Source organism: Macrotis lagotis, chromosome 1 (genome assembly GCF_037893015.1).
Source record: "Macrotis lagotis isolate mMagLag1 chromosome 1, bilby.v1.9.chrom.fasta, whole genome shotgun sequence".
In the NCBI taxonomy this organism is placed as follows: domain Eukaryota; kingdom Metazoa; phylum Chordata; class Mammalia; order Peramelemorphia; family Peramelidae; genus Macrotis; species Macrotis lagotis.
Window position 1 is genome coordinate 564,666,402 of NC_133658.1, and position 24,051 is coordinate 564,690,452.

A 24,051-nucleotide genomic window follows, 5' to 3' on the forward strand; every position below is an offset into this window, starting at 1 on the left:
TAGAGCTCTAGAGAGGCAGCATGCAACAGTAAATAGAGAACTAGTCTTGGCAATCCAAGACCTCCCTTTAACATACATTGGCTGGGTGATGATCAATAAGCCTTCTAACCCTTCAGAGTATTCTATTTGTAAAGCACTTCCACAATGCCCTGGGGCAAATAAATGGTACAGTAGACAAAGCACTGCCCCTGAAATCAGGAGGACCTGAGTTCAAATCCAGACTCAGATACTTACTACCTGTGTGCTATTGGGCAAGTTACTTAATCCTAACTACCTCACACCCAGGGCCATTTTCAGTCATCCTGATTCATATCTGAATGGCTCCAGAGGAGGAAGGTGGGCCTGGTGACTTAGCCCAGTACCTCCCCCCACTCAAATCCAATTCATCATGTCATGGCATCTCTTCCCTGATGTCATGATCTTTGAGAATGAAGGATAAACATCATCCCAGTGTCTATATAAATGCTTATTCCCCTTTCTTTCTAATCCCCAATTTTCACTGGTAGATAAACCTTTCTCCAGGAGTTCCCTATGCTAATGAAATCACAGATCCAGACCAAAGTAAAATGATCTTTAAGTAATTCAGATATGTTCAGAGGGCCATTTAATAAGGTCCCAGGAAAGTCTTTTTTGCTGTTACATAACAGTGATGATGATTGCAGAATTTGGCACTATTTTAGATACCTGTCACCCATCATATGCCATATTCCCCCATGTATAAGACACTCCCATGTATAAGATGCACCTTTGATTTGGGGGCCCGAAATTTGAAAAAAAAATGTATTACATAAAGCTATCGAACTCAAGTTTTATTCACATTGAAATTCAAGGATTCCACTCATAGCTTTCAGGAATCTTTTAGGCAAGTCTGGTACATGGACACATGCTTAATCCATTCCATTTCATGAAACTGAAGCACCAATTGTGTCCTCCCTTGAAATCAGTCACTTCTTGTTCATCAGCAATTCTTCTGGCATCCTGCTGAACCATCTTTGTGGACACAGGAATTCCCCTTGCTCTTTGTTCTTCAATCCATCTCTTCAATTCCCTCTCTAACTCAAGCCATTTGACTGCCTTGCCCCTTGTGGCATTCTTCTGCCAGGGCATTTTCAGTGGAGTTTCTTCTTCCCATAGCCAGTCTCGGATTGTTTTCTTGGTTGGAGGAGGACCTAACTGATGTTCAGCAACATGATTTCCATTCACTTTTGCAAACTTTTAACTTGAAAACAGCACCGTACAAAAATCTTTTCTGAGTCATTTCTGGGCAGAACATGGCAAAACATAACCTAATATACTGGTAACAAATGCAAAACAATGAGTGCAAAGACAACAAGCTTGAAAAAAGTGGGAAATGCAAGTAAAAAAATCAACAATGAACATAAAAGCAAGTGTGGAAAAAAGGGTAAATGCAAGTAAAAAAAAAAATCTACAACCACTGTGTAAGACAGTCCCAATTTATAGACCCCAAATTTTTTGAAAAAGGATTCATCTTACACATGGGGAAATAGGGTACTACCAAGAAAGTTACAGAGGGCCACCCCAGCCACCTCCCTGGTCATTGTTTGAATTTTTTTGTTTCTTAACCATATTTTCATCTTCAATGGTGCAAATCATCTCTGTTGGGTCTGACAGAGGTTACCAAGTTAAATCTTCACCAGTTCTGAGAATCTTGGGAAGAACTTGCTTGATTGTTTAATGTGGGAACCCCAGAGATACTTTTCTTACAGCTTTGCTTTTACAATATAGCAGAAAACATAATGATAATGAACTGATATGATGTCCTTTTCCACCTTCCAGGACAGAATGGTGCTGCTTATTGTTGGGAATCTCGTTAACTGGTCCTTGTAAGTAGTTGGAGAGTACCATGGTTTTCTTATTCCTGATTGTTGTGACATTAAGATTTATAGACAGAACTGTTTGAACTCTGACTCTATTAAGGAAACAGGAAAGGTCCGGTCTATGTTGGCTTAATCAAAGATGAACTGAGTATGTTGGCATACTCAGCCTATGCTCTTATCACAATGTTCTGAAGTCATAGGGGAAATACTTCAAAGAGCCGTAATTTTGCTGGTTTAGGGATTTCTTCCACCACCTTCTATGTTATCACAAATTGCTGTGACCAAAGAATATATTGACTAATGGTCAAGTCTTTGGTGATAAGTCTCTGACCTTAGTGACCCAACTTGATAGACTGCATCAGAGCCTGCCCTCTAGTGAAAGAAGTTTAATGAATACTCAGCCACCTCTAAGTCACAGGAAACCATTACACAGGGCTTTAGTTGACTTCCCTCTAAATTAGTACTTGTAATACAGAAAGAGTGGTCTCCTCAGCCTGATTCTCAACATGTCGTTTGATATTTGTGGCAAGTTTCAATAGATGATAGGTACTTATAGTTGCATAAATTTGATGTGACTTTAGAAATAGTTAGCAGCTACATTCTAAAAGGCCAGATGATGTACATAATATTCTATGAATTTTGCCTTTCTCTTTCTGTATCTGTGTGTCTCTCTGTATTGGTGTATATATTTTTCCTATTTGTTAATGTATCTCATTTTCTATATTTGAAAGACCCATCTCTTTTCTTCCTTCTTTTCCTCTCTCTCTCTTTCCCATTCCATCTATAGTTATCTATAATCTTTCTCTGTCTCTTCCTTCTTCCTTCTTTCTCTCCCTTTCACTTTGACTATTCCTTTAATTGGCCAAAATGAAACTATAGAGTTAATGTCTATTTCTTAGTTATATTTAATTGGATGGATTCCATGTTCCTTGTTCTTAATTTAAAATAATATAAGTAGAAAAGATTGTTTTTTTTAAATTCTTCTGTAAAGAAAAGGAAGAAAGAAAATATCTAAATTAACTTGTTATTTGTGTTATGAACTTAACTGGATTTATTTCCTATGAAGGAAAGGCAGTATGGTATTGTGGTAGGTCATCTAACTTCTTGGCAGTCTAGGAAATTTTTCAAGACTATAAATTGTAGAGAAGGTTTTAACTTCCATTCCCTAGTAGGAGAATTACCCTTACCTTTAAAAGCATAGACCCAATCCCTATCCCTAAATTCCCCATTCCTGGTCCACAATGACTCATACAAGGACATGGGAAAAAAATATGATTGAGTCATTGAGTGCTTCTCTGGCAACTTAAAAGAGGACTTGGAGTCAGAGGCTTAAAGTTCAAATTGTGCACTTAATACTTGTACAACTTTGAGTAAGTCATTTGACCTCCTTGGACCTTGGTAACTTCAGCTATAAAATGACTTAAAGGTCTCTAAGGCATCTTCTAACTCTAGATTTATGATGGTAAGGTCCTATGAATGCTATACCTGTTTGGGAGCATATGGAAGAACATTTCATAATGATGCTACCTAAAGATCACCTTGAGGACAAAGTTGCTTGTCCAGAGGAAGCTTGTCCCTTTGGTTTCTGATGCCTCAGAAACCAAATAGATAATGCTTTAAGGATAATTGTCTTCTCTTGACCCCTATCTATTACTATATGCCAATCAATCATTTCAAGATAAAGTTACTCAGAATAGTTGTTACTGAGAGGGTTTATCCCTGAGAATCTGTCCTTTTCTTAAGAATGGAGCAACCTAGAGGGAGAATGTGACTTCAGTAGAGAGCCATTTCTTAATATGTTCCAATGAAAAACTATAACTCTACATTCTCTTGCTCCTTTCCCTCTTTCCTCCTACTACTAATACAATACAAGCATATCAGAGTTGTGAGTGGAGTGAGGTGTAGGGAAACCATAACCTTCTTGGGACTAGACAAACCAGGTGCTTCTAATTGAATCAAATAGGATGATGATGAATAGAAATGGAGACCTGTGAAACACTGTGGAAATTGCCTGGTAAGATTGATGCACCTTTAGGGTAGGGACTTCTCCCTGTAGATTCTCCTTAAAAGCATGCTGGATGAAGCTGACATGCACCTTGAAATTATTCTATCATCAATGTACTTTTCCAGGTCTAAAAAATGTAATCCAATCTTGTCTCCTCCCCCTTGAATCCTTTAGTGCCCTCTTTGGACTGGTATATCGGCCCAGGGACTTTGCTTCCTATATGTTGGGGATTTTTATCTGTAACCTGCTATTGTACCTGGCCTTTTATATCATCATGAAGGTAAGGATTTGCATGGGGGAAGGACTGATTTCTTGGGCACCTAGCCCTCCAAGCAGATGCAAGACTAATAACCTAGGCATTGCTATGAGTCCTAACCCCTTCACTCACTTCTCTCATCATAGCTCCGCAGCTCTGAGAAGGTCCTTCCCATCCCACTCTTCTGCATCATTGCCACAGCAGTAGTATGGGCAGCAGCTCTCTACTTTTTCTTCCAGAATCTTAGCAGCTGGGAGGTAAGAGAACATAATCCTTTACAAGGAGTCATTCTCTTTCCATCTTTGTGATTAGTTGTGTTTGCTCCTGATTTCTGCACTTTTTGTGTTAGTTGAAAAGGGAAAAATTTAGACTTGATTTTAGGGGAAACTTCCTAACCAGATGAGATATCTGTAAACAGAAGGGACTACCTCACTGGAAACCTTTAAGCAGAGGTTGGATGATCATTGCTAGACATGTTGCAGTGGGAATTAGATAGGCATTTGAGGAGATGGTCACCAGGATACCTTCCATCTTTAAAATCCTGTGATACAGGGATCTTGCCTTCCCCCCCCTTTCTTTTATATTCTCCTACTTTGCTTTATGTAATTATTTATATATATATATTTCTGGAATTTTCAGGGAGAAAGTTCCATTTGAACCAGAATTCTTTCATTCATAGAATCTCTTGCTGCATAGCGTGCTTCACATGAATCATCTCCTTTGCTCTTCACCACCTTCATTGAATGGTTATATAACACCTGCTATATGTAATATACACTATCTACAACATGGGAGAGATAAAGAAATCATACCTTACAGGATGTGCTTGTGTATTTGCTGGGGGAGAAAGAGGAAAAGCACTCTACACAAATGTCTACAACTCCAAAATAGGCTATGGCACATTCATAAGAGAAGCAAACAGTACTATGAATTCAGACAAGGAAGGATCCCAGATGGTTGAAAGCTTTTGTAGAAGGAATGGCAGTTGAGCTGGGCTTTCAACAAGTGATTTCAACAAGTGATGATGGAAGGAAAAATACCTTCTAGGCACAGAGAAAAGGAAGTCCAAGACATGTTTGAGGGAGGGGAAGTAGTCTGAAGCATAAATTTTGTGAGAAAGAATGATGGAAAATAAGCCTAGGAAGTTATCTCAAGCCAGACTGTGGCAAAATAAGAACTTCAGCCCATATCATACAAAATATAGAGAGATATTTAACTATTTTTGAAAGTGACATGATCACAAATAGATTGGAAGATATTAAGCTTACTGTAATAATTCAGGAGGAAAGTAGCAAGTGTGGAAGAGATGTAAGAATGGCTCAACATTAGGAAAAAAATCAATATAATTAATGATATTAAAAATCAAAACAAACCATATGATCATCTCAATCGATGCAGGGGAAAAAACTTTTAACAAAGTATAACAATCTCATGCTAAAAACCCTAAAAAGTAGAGGTAGAGGGATCGCTTTTAATATCTTAAAAAGTATCTACCCAAAACTAAAACCAGCCAACATTTGCAATGGGGATACACTAGAAAGTTTTCCAATAAATACAAGAGTGAATCAAGAACTTTTTTCCCCTAACCAACTTTAAATGAAGCCTCTATACAGACCCTAAAACTACAGAACCACTAAAAAAAGAGTGGAATGAGTCCACGACTCCAAATATCAAACTTCAGTAAAGCTCTGTTTCCCATGGGTAAAAGGAGTATGGTCCAGCAAAGTTGGGAGAATTAGAAAGCCAGTGGGAGGCTCTTAACTGCAGAGCAGCTCAGGTCAGCAAACCAGTAGTATAGAAGGGGCCAGCAGTGAGGGTCCCAACCACAGCTCAGAAAGCAAAGAGTCCCTGGAATGCTGATGCAACTGGAGGGACTGAGTTGGGTTACCCTAACACAGGGAATAAACTGCTAGCAAGTAAAGCATAGTCAACACCATGGGCAAGTGATAAGCCAGGGACCAGACCCCATCCCCTAACATAAAATTGGGATTATATTCCCCATACCCAAAGCAGAGCTCAATATGAGCAATAACAACAACAATTATGAATGATAACCATAGATAGCTACTATTCTGAGAGGGTAGATAAAAAAATGCCATCTCAGAAAAGGAAAACAGTGACAAAATGTCTACATATAAAGTCTCAAAGGAGTTATCTAATTGGTCTCAAATCCAAAGAGATGTCTTGAAAGAGCTCAAAAAGGATTTTAAAAATCAAAGAAGAAAGGAAAAAGAAAACTGGAGAAAAGAAATGAGAATTATGAAAAATTGACTACAGAACCTTTAAAAGTAAAATTGGCCAAAAGGAAAAAGAAGGAAACTTCTTTAAAAAGTAAAAATAAGAGGCGGCTAGGTGGTGCAGTGAATATAGCATCGGCCTTGGAGTCAGGAGTACCTGGGTTCAAATCCAACCTCAGACACTTAATAATTACATAGCTGTGTGGCCTTGGGCAAGCCACTTAACTCCATTGCCTTGTAAAATCTAAAAAAAAAAAAAAAAAAAAAAAAAAGTAAAAATAGCTAACTGGAAATGGAATATAACTCATCAAAAAAAAGCAAAATTAACCAACTAGAAAAGGAATTAATTCATCAAAAAGTAAAATTGATGAACTGGAAAAGGAAAACAACTCATCTAAAAGTAAAATTAGCTAACTGGAAAAAGCTAACTGAAGAAAATAAAATCCTAAAAATTAGAACTGGACAAATGGAAACTAATGGCTCTAAGAGTTATCAAAATTCCATTAAACAAAATCAGAAGGCTGAAAAAAATAGAAGAAAATGTAAAGTATCTTTTAGGAAAAACAAGTTACCTGGAAAACAGATTCAGGAGAAATAATTTATGAATTATTGGTCTACCTGAAAGCCAAGATTAGAAGAGCCTGGACAATATATTTCAGGAAATTATCATAGAAAACTGTCCTAATATCCTAAAACAAGAAGACAAATATTCCTTGAGAGAATCCATTGATCACCCTCAGAAAGAGATTCTAGAATTAAAAAAAAAAACCCAAGGAATATTGTAACCAAATATTAGAATTCTCAGCTAAAGGATAAAATACTGCAAGCAGCCAAAAAGAAGTAAGTTAAATACCAAGGAATCACAGTCAGGATTACGCAGGATTTATCAGTTTCAACATTAAAAAATTGGAGGGCGGGGGCAGCTATGTGGCACAGTGGATAGAGCACCAGCCCTGGAGTCAGGAAGACTTGAGTTCAAATTCAGCCTCAGACACTTAAATAATTACCTAGCTGTGTGACCTTGGGCAAGTAACTTAGCCCCATTGCCTTTCAAAAAAAAATTAGAGGACCTGAAATATGATACTCTGGAGGGCAAAGGAGCTTGGTTTACAACCAAGAATCAATTACCCTGTATTTCAGAAAAGCCTGGATAGACTTGCATGAATTGATACTGAGTGAGATGAGCAGAACCAAAAGAACATTATATACCTTAACAACAATATGGGGTGATGAACAACCCCGATAGACTTGCTCACCCCATCAGTGCAATAAGTAGGAACAATTTTAGGGGATCTCTGTGATGGAGAATACCATCTGTATACAGAGAAGGAACTGAAGAGTTTAAATGAAGACCAAAGATTATTATCTTCAATTTTAAAAAGTTGTTCTGTTGGGGCAGCTAGGTGGTGTAGTGGATAAAGCACTGGCCTTGGAGTCAGGAGTACCTGGGTTCAAATCCGGTCTCAAGCCACTTAACCCCATTTGCCTTGCCAAAAACCTAAAAAAAAAAAGTTGCTGTATTTATTACATAATTTTGCCTATCTCTAATGGTTTCTTTCTTCCTTTTGGATCTCTTTCTTCTCTCAACACATTCAATTAGGATCTATGCATGTCATGGGAGTAAATATAAAGACTATAGCAGAATGCTTTCTATTGGGGGGAGGTGGGAAGGAAGGGAGGGAGAGAGAAAAATATTGTAAAATTCAAAACCTTGCAAAAAAAAAGATTGGTAGGAACTACCACTGTATATATTTGGAAAACAAATAAAATATTTATATAATTTTTTAAAAAATCAATTACCCTGCAAAATCAGCCTATTCTTCCAGAAGAAAAAGGATTTTCAATAAAATAGAGGACTTTCAAACTTATATGGTAAAAAGACCAGAAATGAATGGGAAATTTGATCTTCAACTATAAGACTCAAGACATGCATAAAAAGGTAAACAGAAATTTTTAAAAAAATGTAAGTCAGTAAGACTAAGAAAATAAAATGTTATTCAATAAGACTAAATGGAAAGAAAATACTTGTAACTCTTGAGAATTTTATTTCTCTTAGGCCAATTGAAAGGAACATAATTAGGAAAACTGGAAAGAGGGTACTCAGACAAAGGATGTGGGTAGAAATTGATTATGATGTGAGGATGGTTGTACTTCTACCAGGAAGTTCAAAGGAGCATACTTTGACAGAGGGTGTGAGTACAAGAAAGGTATAAAGCAATTAAGACTGAAAAAGGATTATACTGAGAAAAGAAGGTGGAGGCATCAGAGGATAAGTATTACCATATGAAATGGTATAAAAGATCTTTTATAATAGAGGGAAAGTAGGGAGAGTAAAAACACTGAATAAATCTTACTATCAACAAATTTGGCTCAAAGAGGGAATAATGTACATTTCTAGTTAGGTTTAGAAATTTATCTTACTCTACCAGGAAGTCAGAGGGAACAGGGGAAAGGACAGTGTGAAGCAGGTAGCAGTCAAAAGCAAAACATTGGTGAGGAAGAATAAGGGAAAAGGAGAAAGAAGCAGAAAGCTGGAAAACAACTTTCACAGCATGTGTTTCTATAAGAAATAATGAGTGAACAGACTTTGGAAAAGTCTGGAAAGACTTGCATGAACTGATTTTGAGCAAAGTGAAGTAGAACCAGGAGAACATTGTACACATTAACAGCAATATTGTGAGATGATCAACTATGATGAATACAGCTCTTTCTCAGCAGTTTAGTAATCAAGGACAATCCTGAGAGAGACCTGCTAGGGACAATAGCATCCACATCCAGAGAAGAAAATATGGTGTCTGAATATGGAGCAAAGCATACTATGTTCACTTTTTAAAACTTCCTTTATGTTGTTTCTTTTTCATGATCTTTTTCCCCCAAGTTCTAATTCTTTTTTCATAACATGCCTAATATAGAAATATGTTAAACACAGTTGTATATATTTATAACCTATATGAGATTGTTCACTGCCATGGGGAAAGGGGAGAGAAGAAAGGGTAGTAGAAGGATGTGGAATTCAAAAGCCTGTATAAGGGTAAATGTTGAAAATTGTCTTTGCATGAAATTGAGAAAAATTTTAAAAAGAAAGAAAAAGAGTAAATCAAAGATGTCCACTCTCACCACTATTATTTAATATATTTCTGGAAATGCTAGCAACAGTAATAATACAAGACAAAGAAATTAAAGGAATAAAGATAACTAAAGAAGAGATAGAAAAATATTTCTGTTTGCTGACAATAATAATGGTTTATTTAGAAAATCCAAGGGAATCAGCAAAAGTACTGAGAAAATAGCTACATCAAATTTGCAAGTTATGAAATAAATCCACAAAAATCAACAGCATTTACACACACACACACACACACACACACACACACACACATATATGTATATGAAATAACAAAACACAAGAAACAATAATAGAAAAAGAAATCTCAGCCCCCAAACTACAAAGATAGATAAAAATATCCGGGTTTCATCCTATCAAAATACATTAAAAAAAACTTGTATAGATTCAATACAAAAAATTCTTTAAAGAAATAAAGAACACAAATAGCTGGGAAGTTGGGAGTCTTCCATGGCACTGTGTTAAGGGTGTCCCTGTGTTTAAGAAAGCAAAGACTGGAGATGAAGCTGGCTGAAACTGGCAGCCTGGGGCCCAAGGTTTTTTCCACACTCCCATAATGACCTGAACTATGACTAACCATTGGGATTATATGAAGATTTTGACACAGAAGCCATTCCTTCAGCTTTCTTTCAAAAGTATAAACTTCATTTAAGTCCTGATAAGTTAAGAGCCTGGCATCAGACTCCAGACAATAAGATGCTCTAAGAAGAGTATGTTGCTGACCTGGACCTGTGCTTTAAATACTAAAAGTTCAATGACCTCAGCAACTTCACCAAATCCATGTTGTAGCTGTTGAAGCATCCTCAGATGCAGAACTTGGCTTGGACTGACTTGTCCTTCAATGACCTTCCCAATATTGACCACATGCTGACTACTGTCTTCAACCTTCATCACTAGTGCAAATGTAAGCATTGTCTGACAGAACATAAATTGTCAAAACTTTTCAAGCTTTGACTCTTGACCCTCTATGGGAACCCCATAAAGGAAGAAAGGGGATACAGGCAATATATATTATCCTGAATCACCATCTTCAACTTCAGTGGAATCACTAAGCAGGATAGAGTCATGGCCACTATTTGGAGAATGATTGTCAAACCTAAAAAAAGGCCAAATTCAAACATGATACTTTCTGATTCATTCCTGTTTGTGCCAGAATCCCCAAACCCCTAGGACTCTATGGGACCCTCTCCTCCAATCCTTATTGCTTGGTTTAGCTTAAATTCCTCCCTTTGGGAGAATACACACAAACCAGCCTAGCATAGTACTAACCAGCCCCAAACATACTCAAGTAGGCAAAACCCCATCCTACCATCCTGAGGCCTGAATCTTACCTGGCAGACCCCTAGAAACTTCTCAGAGCATCTCATCTGGTTCTATGCCACCCCCTTCTTACTCTTTATATATTAAAAAGAAAAGTCAAGGCCTCAACTGGAACTCATTTTGCCCTGTTGAATCCTGCTGTTCCAGGAGAAGCATCTAGTTGATTTTCAAGCCCTAAGAGAAATGGAAGCTTGATAGGGTAAGGTTAAGGAAACAACAGAAGAGTTTGAGCCATGATGGATAGATAGATGCTCTTTATAGAAGGTGACAAACCAACACAAATAATCTAAAGGGGTCAAACGTAAAAAATATCTGGAGGATTATTCAGTGCTTATGACTAGGTCATGCCAATATGATAAAAATGACAATTCTATCAAAATCTATAATTTTAATTCCATACCAATCAAATTACCAAGAAGATATATCATAAAGCTCTATAAAATGATAACAAATTTTATTTGAAAAACACAAGATCTAGATAAGACAAGATAAATGATGGAAATATGTAGAGACAAAGGGGAAATAGCACTTCAAGTCTTCAAACTATATTATTAAAGCAAGTCATCAAAACCATCTGTTATTGGTTTAAAAAAATACAGACATAGGTCAATAGAATAAATTAGGCAAGAGAGATTCAGAAATAATAGAATTCAATAACCTGGTGTTTGATAAAATAGAAAATATGCATTAATCAGGGAAAAAACTCCTTATTTGATAAAACTGCTGGGAAAACCAGTTTGCCAAAAATTAGGCTTAGACCAACACTGTTCCACAAAACATTCTAAAAGGATTCACACTTTAATTAATATCTAAGATTATACTATTAAACTATTATACTATTTAAAAATTAGAGGGGCAGCTAGGTGGCACAGTAGATAGAGCACCGGCCTTGGAGTCAGGAGTACCTGAGTTCAAATCTGACCTCAGACACTTAATAATTGCCTAGCTGTGTGACCTTGGGCAAGTCACTTAGCCCCATTGCCTTAAATAAATTTTTAAAAAAATTTTTTTTAAAAATTAGGGTAGCTAGGTGGTACAGTGGAAAGAGTACCAGCTCTAGAGTAAGGAAGATCTGAGTTCAAATTTGGCCTCAGACACTTGACAATATATTGATCAGTTGTACTGATTTTTTCCCCTCTCTTAGAAATAATATTAGTTATATGGAATGACTCTCTGAGGGAGAAAAGGAGAGGGAGGGATACATAGAATAAATATGATAATGTAAAAAATAGAAGATTTTGTTAATATGCAACCTGCAAAGCTCCTTATCTACAGATTAATGCCCCTTCCCCATTTTCTATTTGAGTTTGAGACCAAATTACTTCTCTTCTGTTAAATAATAAGACACAGGCATTGTACAAAGACTTTGCTCACTTGTCCTCAGAACTCTCACTTTCACTCTCTCTTTCTCTATACCTCCCTACCCCACATTAGCTATTACAGGCAGATATTATGTTCCCCCCATTTTATAGATTGGAAAATTGAAGCTTATGTTTTCTAGTGGCAAGAAATTGGAAATTGAGGGGATGCCCATCATTTAGGGAATAGCTGAACAAATTGTGGTATGTGATTATGATGGATTTTGTTATTCTGCTAAAAGAAATGATGAGAAGGATTCTCTTAGAAAAATCTGGACTCACATGAGCTGATGAAAAGTGAAATATACTGTGCACAAAGTATCAGCAATATTGTTGGATAATTAGCTGTAAATGATTTTTCTCAGCAATACTTGACCCAAGACAGCTCTGAAGGACTGTCTATATATAAAGAATAATAAATAATAAAGAATGCTATCCATCTCCAGAGAAAGAGATGATGGTATCTGAATAAGATTGAAGCATACCTTTTTTAAACTTTATTTTTCTTAAGGTTTCCTTTTTTTGGGGGGGTCTATATTTTCTTTCATAAAATGACTATTATGGTAATGATTTGCAAGACTATACATTTATAATTCATATCAAATTTCTTGCTTTTTCAATGTCAGGGATAGGAGAAGGGGTTAAGAATTTGGAACTCAAAATTTTTTAAATGAATTTTAAAAATTGTTTTTACATATAATTGGGGAAAAATAAAATATAAATAAAGAACATATAAAGAGGAAAGCTGAAGCTTAATGAATAGAGATGATGGACTCTCATGTACTCTCACACACAAACACCTGCTGAATCAGAACTGAAAAGGAAGACCCAGCTCTCTTGAAAGAATATGTTCTTCCGTCCTCCTATGCCCTACTTGCCAAATTCCAACCCTAGGCTTCCATCTTACTTTGTCTAACTACATGAAACTACTAGCACCAATACTTTATCAATAACTGCTCCTGGATGCTTTATCAAGGTTCACTTGTAGCATTTTTACTTTCATGCATGTCACCTATCACTTAGACACATTATAGCCATAAAAATCATGTATAGCAGGTAGTTTGTATTTCTCCTATTTTGTTTTAAAGTTGTTTGTGCATATGTTACATTCCCAACTGGCTACCAGATAGTGATGGCCATAAATATTGTCTTCTCTCCCTTTCCCTATGACTTAGAAAATAGTCTCCCTTATCAGCAGACATTTAATAAGTAACCAGGTAAATTTACTGGAATTTTTTTCTTGGCTTATTTTCCCTTCCCTCAGGAAACCCCAGCAGAATCCAGAGAGAAGAATCGTGATTGTATCCTGCTGGATTTCTTTGATGACCATGATGTCTGGCACTTCCTTTCTGCTACTGCCTTGTTTTTCTCATTTTTGGTGAGTTTTGAAGCTTACACAGAAAGGTTAAATGATTGACTCTGTCATACAGACCAAGTGGGGAAAAGTCAAACTAGGTGATTACAACTATAGAGTAATGCTGCTTTTCTCACTGGATTTTTTTTTCTTATACTAAGTAGTATTAGGCTATCCTTCCAGATGCCACCCTCTCTTAGGCTCATAGGATTTAGAACAGAAAAGGCTCCTTAGAGGTCATTCCCATCCAAAATTTTATATTCCTCTGGCCACTTTTTTTCATTAATCAAGTGGTAGATTCAACACTGCAGATAGGTCTTTTTATTTCCCTATCCCTCATTATAGAAACTTTTCTTCTGGGATCTTCCTAAATTAGCTTCATCTTTTATTTAAACTTCTCTGGCAGTGTTAATGATGGTTAACATGTATATTTGCAACTGTCCCCATTATAAACAGACAGCATCACCACCTTTCCAATATTATCTTAGATAATCTGTCTTAAGTGGTGGCATTTATGGAAGATCTTCAGAATAGGATTTGTCATATTTTGTTCAGTGTCACATTTTTTTCCATCCTTCAGATTTACCAAATATGGCTCTCTATTCTGTTCCTATTTCTATTTCTATCTCTCTCATTTCAGGTATTGTTAACTCTAGATGATGACCTGGATGTTGTCCGGAGAGACCAGATCCCTGTCTTCTGAGCGAGGGCTCTGTGTAATGGGAGAGGAAGTGGTCACTCTTGTGCTGCCCATAGATCATGCAACGACCTCATCAGAGCAGCCATTGCCAGAGATTCCCTAGTCATCTGCTAAAAGGACAAACCTGTCTGTATTCAAATAGAGAGCATGTGAGAAGAGGAGGAGGAACTAGAAAGATCCTGCTAAAAAAGGATATAGTAGTGAATCATGGCCAATTCTGAAAGCCAATGACATACCTTGAGTTCTTCAGTTTGCCACTCTGCAAGTGAAATATGAACAAGAAGTATAGATATCATTTAAATGGCATTGTCTTACAAGCCTCCCTCCCAGAATTGGTCAGCAGAGGCAAAGGGATGGTGCCTGCTTTTCCTTAATCTCAGTGTCCAGTAAGACTAAAAACTGACTTCATCTGAAAATTGTTTGCTACAGTCACTTCTTTCTGTAAGCTCTTCTGCTCCTGGACAAGCCAAAGTATCCATTGCATCTCTGAGTCCTGGTGGTGATACTCACCCCTTAGTGTGCAGTATATGAAGTAGGTGGTACCTGTCAAAAATCTCCCCTCAACCAGGGAATGATACCATTGGTATACTCTGGAAGGAAAGCTGTATATTTTTATATAGGTACCTGAGTCCATTAAGAGGCCTCGGAATAGGACTTTTGCTGGGTGTTCCTCATGACAGAGCCTTTGTTCCCAAGACGTTCTACAGAATACTCTGTTCTTAACTATCCTTCTGCCTATCAAGCATGCCTGTATGCAACTCATTGCTCTCTGTTGACTCCATACTTCAGCTTAGCCTTTCTGGGAAGGTTCTACTCCTAAATCCTCCTGCTAGCCCTGGTATGACAGACACCTTCTCAAAGCATGTGCCAGGGTGGGAAAACCCAACAACCAGCATAATCATATCCAGCAAGTGAACCCAACATTCCAGCTGGCAAGATCATCAGCAACATCAGGCTTAAACCTGATCTGCCTCACCCCAAGGGACCTAATTTTAAAAGATTCCAGACTTTGGTGCAAATGCCCCATAGTAAAAATCCTCTCTGTTCTACCCAAATAGCTAAATGGTGCACCTAAAACATCAGTGCAAGGGGAGCAAGGAAACAACCCAGAGCCAGGGCATTGCCCTCACATGCCCTCCAACACTAGCAAGAGGTCTGTCCCTTAGTTTACCCCTTCTTGCCTTGAGCTGTTTTTAAACACCCTATCCTAACTACAGAGAGCTCTATGAATTTAAGTGATCTTTTTTGGTATACCTGATAGTCTTTTTCTTCTCCAAAAAAAAAGGTGCAGAAAAATTTGGAATTCTTAGGTCCACTATCTTATTATGTGGTAGGACTGCCTCTGTGAGGATGGGAGCATCCATTTTTAGTCTTATTTCCTTCTTAGATGGTTTTTGATGAGAGAGGAAAATTAAATTATGGGTAAAATTTAAGTTACTTATATTTTTTTAACTTAGCCCCTCAAAAAGATGAATTTTACAATTTTTTAAAAAGTGTTTTTTAACATTATCCTTACTCTAAAACATTTGCATAGCATTTTAAACAAAAATACATTTTGGAACTTTTACCTGGCAAGATTTTCTTGCTTTCAAAGCATGTGTACATGCACAAAGATGTTTGCAGTGAAATATTTTGTGAAAAGTTTCTGAACAGCAAAAATGGATTTAATAGCAATCTGTTTTTCTTCATTCTTTAAGGCTCATTTTTATAGTTACAGCCACATGGAGGCCATTAATTTCATACTCATCTTAAACCATAAAAACCAAGTCCAAATCCTGTTTAACTGCACCTGGCACTCTTTAGATTGTAATCCATGAATTCTTTAAAAAAAATTTTGTTTATAAGCCCACTAAGAAAAATAAGACCAAGAAAAATCTATCCAGCCAGCACCATTGCCTAATCTGAACAAGCTGTAGGTCCATTACCAATTCTATATTTTCTTTGCAAAAAAAATCAGCAGAACCAGAGGATGGGAAGGGGCCAGGAGAAATCAGGAAGGTTATATAACATTGTAGCTTTTATCATTACTCTAATGTCTACTTTGTGCTATAAAGTCCCTACTGTTATGGATTTTTCTCTGTGCAGTTGAATTGTAAACCCAGATCAACCCTCCCATGATAAATATCAATAGTGAGACCCAAGTTATGATTGTTCAAGTTTTATACAATTATCTCTAGAAAGATGATGAAGTATAAACTTCCCAAGAGCACCCCCAAGAGTAAAGGTGGCATCCAGTTAACAGCTGGATAGTGCAATAGATAGAGCACTGACTTTGGAATAAGGAGTTCAGGAGTTCAAATCCAGCCTCAGACATTTGATAATTACTATTTGTGTAACCTTGGGCAAGTCATTTAACTCTGATTGCCTCACATCCAGGGCCATCTCCAGTTGTCCTGATTCATTTCTGGCCACTGGACCCAAATGGTTCTGGAGGAGAAAGTATAACTGGGGACTCAGCACAGCACCCCCTCACTCAAATCCATTTCATGTGCTTGTCATGGCATCACTTCCCTGATGTTGTGGTCTTCTTTGAGAATGAAGAACAAACATTATTTGTCCTTGTTCACCAGTGACTAAATTAAAAATTATGTACTTGTTGTTGAGAAGATGAAATCTAAAATAATCCCTGGCCTATTTTTTTAAAGGGGGAGGGAAAGGTAATTCTGAAAATGATGAATGCAGTAGATGGGGAAAAGCAAAGGAAACTCAGATCCCTGTGAGGAGCTGTCATCAGGACAAAGCTGAGTAATGGGAGCAGTTAAGCTGGGGCTTAACTCCAAGAGGGGCAAAATTACATTGGCACATCAAAATGACCTACTTGGCCCTTGACAAACTGCTGGAAATGGGAGCCCACCTGTTTGCTGAGGATTGCTAAGAGATTAACTGCAGTTTTATTTTAGCCATAAGAGAGACTCAGTGAAAAGGCTTTGCTTATTTGGGGAAGGGACTTTCTGATGTTAATGAAAATAAACAGAGAGGTCATTCAGGGCAAGGACCATTATACAGCCCTTGCTATGCTATAACACTTATATAATGGCCACAGAAAGACAGAAGTTATCTAGAAAGGATATGCATTAGGCACTTATTGTTCAAATAGATGTAGAGAGGGGAAATGGTATTATTCTCTTCAAGGCAGGAGATTGAGTCACAGAGTGGCAACATTTCTTCCCTCAAAATTCACAAGAAGTGGCAAGGGTTTCATAAGCTGGGTCTCCTGACCCTCATTCCAATGCCATACCCATCACCAAGGAAGGTTCTGCCTTTAAGTTGGAATAGTTCTCCCTTGGGGTAGCCCATTCTTTCCAGCTGCCGTGTAACTTGGACAGGGCCTGCCTCATCCCTAATGACTTGGCCACTGGGGTCATTCTGAGCTGGCTGTAAAGGTCTGACCCTAGCCTTTCCAGTCCAGTCAGAACTAGGAGAACTACAGCTGTGGAAGTCAAAATTGTCCAAGTAGAAAAACTGCCAGAGGTTACACCTCATTATTCCTTTCTCCTTGGATGTCACAAGGTGAAATCCAACTCAAGCAGCAATCCCAACTGTAGCATAAGGAAGTTTTTTGTGTGGTAACATCATGGAATCTTCCAGAGGAAGGCCCACAATGATATGATCTAAGATTTAGAACTGGAAGGGAAAGGAAAGGCCATCCAATCCAATCTCTCCCAACTCTCATTTTACTGTTGAGGAAACTGGGACCTAGAGAGATTGATTTCCCCAAGATCACATATCTAGTAAGTGGCAGAATCAGGATTTGAACCCAAGATCTCTGACTACCAAACCAGTACACAATCCCTCTTGCTTTCTCTTGAATGCCTGGATGTTCAGGCTATGTGAGGATAGAGAGAAAGACCTTGGGTAAAAGGTGATGAAATAGGCTGCAGCGTGAGGATCCATAGCATTGACTCTAGCCCTAAAGCCCCTGGTAAAATGGGCTACAAAAGAGTATTAGGAAAAAAATTGCTATTCTCCTCTGCCTAGGGCAACTTATAAACCTGTTGCTGCATTCTAAATCTCCATCATGATACAGCATAAGACATGGTTTCTTGGTTTAATCCCATTTAGGATATAATTTGCTTGCTGTGTAACTTATGGTCCCACCAGGGTAAAAGGCAAGTACTTGGAAAACCTCAAGATTTAGTGGATAAATTGGTCAAAGGTCAATTCTGATGCATCATTCACCATTAAACCCATTTACCATTAGCACTGAGTAAAGAGTGCTTTACTCTTTGAAGTATTTTTACAAGTGTGAATTTATTAAGTTATCCAATGTCTTTTTTTCCCCTCCTCCCAGGAGTGAGGCATTGCTATTCTCATTTTTATGTAGAAAAATTGTGGCTAAATCACTGTTTTACATCTAGCAAATCTTGATTTCAGTGTTCTAGTTCTTTAACTAGATTTCATGCACCGTCATGACTTAATGGATGGTTTAAATGAGTAGGTCTAACCAAAACAACCCTTACCCCACCCAAAAAAAATTGCATTATGGCTAACGTTCTGGCAATGAATCTCTGATTTAATAAAGTCAATCCTTATACAGATGTTGCCAGATCATATTGAAAGTCTCATAGACCCAATAAGCTGCTTCTGCTCCCTGCCCCAACATCATCATCATCATCATCATAGCTAGAATTTACAAAGCAAATTCAGGTTTTCAAGGCACTTTATGTCTTACTTCAAATGTTCCTCACAAATCTGTGAAGTAGGTATAGTCATTATCCCGACTGAAGAGATGAAAAAATGGAGCTGAGAAAGTGACATGCCCAGCTTGGAAACATCTGAGGCAGAATTTGAACTCATCTTTCTCACTCCAAGCCTAGCACTCCATGCCACCTGCCACATTATTCCAGAAAAGTGGAAGATATCTTAGAGGTGGGATAATGAACTTTCTTTAAAACCCATACTAGTTGTTTGATAATTTTTTGGCAAAACTTTAAATCATCTTGTAGAATTTACCTTTACTTTTCTTCTTGTCTTCATTAAAGAGGGACAATAGCTAACTGATATCCTTTAAAGTATTTTTAAAATTTTTAGCCTCTACAAATGCAAAAACTCTAATATCAACAAGATAAGACTCCAGGACAGCACAGTCTGTTCTAATACTGGCCTGATTCCTAACCTAAACGTGTCTGACTATTTTAGACAAGAAATTCATTTCATTTGAGTAGAGTTTCTGCTTCTAGTGTTTCCATAAGAAGTTACAACTTCTATGGAACCCCAGACTAATGATTTCATTCCTCTAGGACTCAGTTTCCAACTATAAAGGAAGAAGTTAGTTAAAGACTAAGGTCCTTTTCATCTTTGCAATACAGAGATGACCTTATATTCTATAGGGGAAATCAAGAACAGTGGGGAGCTCTTAAAAATGAAATTCTGAAGAAGCAAGAAGAAAAAGGAATTGTTCAGAGTGGAGTTGTAGCCTGACCCCAAAAGATATATGATCAACCAAAGGGAAGAGATGAAGACAGGTGATATCCTACTCTAAAGAGCATTGCCATGGGGACCAGTCTCCAACATAACATCTATCATCTACCATCACACTCCAACATGCCTTCAATCTCCCATGTCATCACTATGTTGATCTGGGGGTTGACCTTTCAGGGCATCTACAGCAACTGAACAGATACCATTGAGAAAATTCTGCCTCCATTCCCTGCCCCTAGATCATCATGTGGCAGGCATACCACACTTCTCAGAAGACAAGGTCTGTACTTGAGGGAAATGATCAATAGGAAAAAGTCCCATATTCCTCTTTTCATTTTGGGTGGAACAGAGCAAATCACATGATATAAAATATGTGAATAGATTGTGATTTGGGGCATGGATATCATTCCACCAAAAAAACCTACCCATCTTCCAGACTTCCCTATTGCTGACTTCCCTATTCACTCAGAGTCATTTTCAATTTCTCACTTTCTTTAATCCCACATATCTAATCAGTTGTCAAAGCTTGTCAGTTCTACCCCAACATTGGAAGAGAGAGTGGGGAATTGCATATCTCACAGCACCTCTACCCTTTCCTCCATTCACATGGGAATGACTCCAGTTCAGACCCATGTCAACTCTTGCCTAGACTACTATAGTAATCTCCTAACCTAACTGGCCTCTTCTTCAATCTATACTCACACAGTTATTCAATTTAATTTATCTAAAGTGCAGGATGAACCAAGTCATTCCCCTATTCAGCAAGTTTCACTGTCTCCCTATTGATTCTAGGATCAAATATTATTTCATCTTTACCTTATCCTTTTAAAATTTCTATTTTTGTATAAGATTTTATTCTGCAAAATAATAATTTGTGTAGCTTTATATGTATATAAACCATAAATAAGTAGATACATTATCAGGGGACATGTGCTTAAAATGTCTTTACTGTCAGGGGAATGTGATCAATAAAGTATGGAGGGGTGGCTAGGTGGCACAGTGGATAGAGCACCGGCCCTGGAGTCAAGAGGACCTGAGTTCCAATCCAGTCTCAGTCACTTAACCCTTGCAAAAACCCAACTAAATAAATACATAAATAAATAAAGTGTGGAGACCAAACACTAGTCTAGAGAGAATAAAAACAGAAAATTCACCAAATAACATGGACTTCTTTTTTTAATTTCTAAAACATATTTTATCTTTTCCAATTACTTGTAAAGACAATTTTTAACATTCATTTTTAAAAATTGTGAGCTCCAAATTTTTCTCCTCCCTCCATTTCCTCCCAATTCCTAAAATAGCAAGCAATTTGTTACAGGTATATTTGTGCCATTATGTAAAACATATTTCCTAATTAGCTATAGTTGTGAAAGAAGAAACAGACTGAATGGAAAAAGCTCACAAAAAAATAAAGCAAAAACAATATACTTCAATCTACATTTAGAGTCCACCAGTTTCATCTGGTGGATGAACATTTTCCTTTGTAATTGTCTTGGATCATTGTACTGTTGAGAAGAGCTAAGTCACTCATTTTTTACCATTGTATTACATTGTTAACTATGTACAATGTTCTCCTGGTTCTGCTTATTTTACTTTGTATCAGTTCATTTAAGCCTTTCCAGGTTTTTCTAAAATCTGTCTGCTCATCATTTCTTATAGCACAATAGAATTCAAATTTAGAATCTGTATTTCTAATAAATGTGCAGAAAATGAAAGTAAAGGGAAGTAATGAGATACATACAAAAGTGTGACACAATCCTGTAAGAACAGACCAAGACTGTCAAAGCTCAGAAGGACCCAAAGCTGGCAAGACAAGCTAAGAGTGACCAATCACTTGTCAAGCATCTTGAAATGATGGAAGTGATAGAAGATGTCCTATGCAAACAAAATGAAAAAAATTGGAGAAGAGATTTCTTTTTTGGGGCAGGGACTGGATGACTGTGACTCTGGATAAAACCACAGTAGGGTGAGCTAAGGAAGGGGAGTTGGAGTTAAGGTGCTTAAAAGTAGGAGGGCAGAGATGTGCCCAACAGGGACAGGTTATTTTAATTACCTCTCTAATCCCTATGATCCCAATTCCCAAAGATTTAGGAATTGCTTCCCAGCTGATACACAGCCTTCATGTTTCATCAGAGGTTAAAATGAACCCTCCATTATGAGAATTCTAATAATAGTTACATTCCCACAATGCTTTCTCATATCATCTCCTTTGGTTCTTACAACAACTCTGTGAGGTGGTGAAACGTTATTTTCTCATCTGATAGGAGAGACTAGGCAGGTTTAAGGCCACATAGCCAGTAAAAGGAAAAATGAAATCCGGAAGCCAGGTCCTCTCCCGGTAAGTCCAGTGCTGCCTTCCAAATGACTGGCACATCACATTTCAGCCTGGGGAAAGAAAAATCTTGGGTTCTCCAGCTCCTGATCCATCCTTACAATCATGACTGAGAAAATAACTTGGACTTAAATACTGAAGGGTCTTCAAGTAGAAGCAATAATAGTCATGGAAGTGACATTTCCCCTTCCCCCCATTAGGATTTTTGATTGGTTGTTTGAGGATTTTGCTTTAACCCAGGTTAACTTTGAGTGGCAACATGAATGAAGAGCAGCATTCAAGTTACTGCCTCTAATTCATATAGGCTGGGGGACTCTGGAAATGTCACTTAATTCCTCAGTGCAACAAGAGTTGCTTCTCTGTATTGATAGGAGTTTCATTACTTGGTATGTCCAACATTATGAAATGATAGGTACATGCACATACATATGTATCCCACATAAAAAGATAAGATGGAAAAAGGAGAATTCTCATAGGTTTCATACAGCAGCCAGTGTCTTTTATGGTCTTATAACTGACAAAAATTCAGAGAATATAAAATCTTGCAATATTATCTTTTTGGTTTTTTTTAATTCCTCTGTCTTTGCAGAACAAAATATCCCATGAGTTAAAATTATACAAGCCTCTTAAACAGAGAGAATTACGGACAAAAATTTGTTCACTTCAAATTCAAATTGAAAATGCATATTCCCCAAGATGCTAGCCCATGTGATGGAAGATGTCCTATGCAAACAAAATGAAAAGAATTGGATTCCGTATTGATGGACTTTTCCAAATGCTCCCATTTGTAGATAACAGCATATTTAATTGTAACCCTTGCTTGTCTGAAGGTCAGATTGGTATAAGCTGTGACCTTATTAAAGAGGGGCATACTATCCTCTCAATCTAGATAATAAGAGGAACATACATGCCAAGTCACCATCCCCAGTCCTACTGAGTCAGGGAAACAAAATTGATTTTGAGGAGGTAAAAGGGCCTTATGCTATCACAGATGACATATTTGAAGAGTAACAACTCTGGAGCAGACTTCTTTTTGTTATTGTGTCCAATTCTAAGTGACTCCTTGTCATTGTCCTGGAGGTTTTCTTGTTAAGATTCTAGAGTGGTTTGCCATTTCCTTCTTCAGTGTGTTCCCATTCTGCAGATGAGGAACTGAGGCAAATAGGGATTAAGTGACTTGTCTAGGGTCCCACAGTTAGTAAGTTCTAAGGTCTCACTTGAACTCAGATCTTCCTGACTCTAGCCTGGTGCTTTATGTACTACACCACCTAGCTGCCTGGACCAGGTTAAATGTGCTCTATCCTATAAAGTAGTGGATAGAGGTGAGTGAATCAGAGGAGATAGTGGGACCAGGAATCTATCTGAGGTTTCCTTATTGGAATTTAAAGGTTCCAATGTATCTGAAATACCTGAAGAATGCCCACTCAGGAAGGAACAGTTATGTTATTCCCCAGATACAAGATATGAGAATAGGAAACCAGAAAGAGTCTTGAATTTCCCAAATGAAAAAAGAAAGGGAAAGGAGGCCTGCATCTTGACCTGGGAGTCCTCCCAGGGCTGAAGCAATACCTGGAACTTAATGGAAAAGAGTCATTGTTCCATTTGGGTCCCTGCCAGTGGAGAACAGAGTCCTTACTGTTGAGAGGAAAAGAAGAGATGAGGATATAATTTTAATCTATCTTTGAAGTCACATGGAAACAGCTTCCTTAACCCAGCATAGTAATTCCTAACTTGCCCCCCAACCCCCCTCCTCCCCACCCCAAGTTGCAACAACTTTTTATAAAGGAAACATTATTTTCTAAAAAAGAAGTGATCAATCAGGTTTGATGAAGAATGATAGAGGGCCAAGTGTTACACAGAGAATTGTTAAAAGACTCAAAGGAAGCCCTCCATTGTATTGTGGTTCACCCCTCCTTGCCATTCACCATAGCAATAGGTACTGTAAATTAAGAAGGGAGTTGCCAGCCCCACACCACCAATTTGTCATATGTCTTCTATGCTTCAGGAAATTTGTGGATTTTCTATATTGGATTTATGGAGAGACATGAACCCCAATTGTCCAGGATGATCAAGAATAGATGGGGAGAGAGTACCCACATTGAGATC

General features: G+C 37.7%; 1 protein-coding gene across 5 annotated transcripts in view; it reads left to right on the forward strand.

The window, feature by feature from the left end:
• SIDT1 (SID1 transmembrane family member 1) overlaps positions 1-23,615 on the forward strand; it is a 214,118-nt gene extending 190,503 nt beyond the window's left edge. For 4 of the 5 annotated variants that reach the window (XM_074214532.1, XM_074214531.1, XM_074214533.1 and 1 more), the window contains 5 exons: positions 1,798-1,844; positions 4,018-4,123; positions 4,246-4,356; positions 13,403-13,516; positions 14,133-23,615. In XM_074214532.1, coding sequence (XP_074070633.1) covers positions 1,798-1,844; positions 4,018-4,123; positions 4,246-4,356; positions 13,403-13,516; positions 14,133-14,195 — 441 coding nt within the window. In that variant the 3' untranslated portion in view covers positions 14,196-23,615. Of the gene's footprint in view, positions 1-1,797; positions 1,845-4,017; positions 4,124-4,245; positions 4,357-13,402; positions 13,517-14,132 lie in introns of those variants that run through there. The other variant, XM_074214535.1, reaches the window with a different exon arrangement.
• Positions 23,616-24,051: the final 436 nt, after the last annotated feature.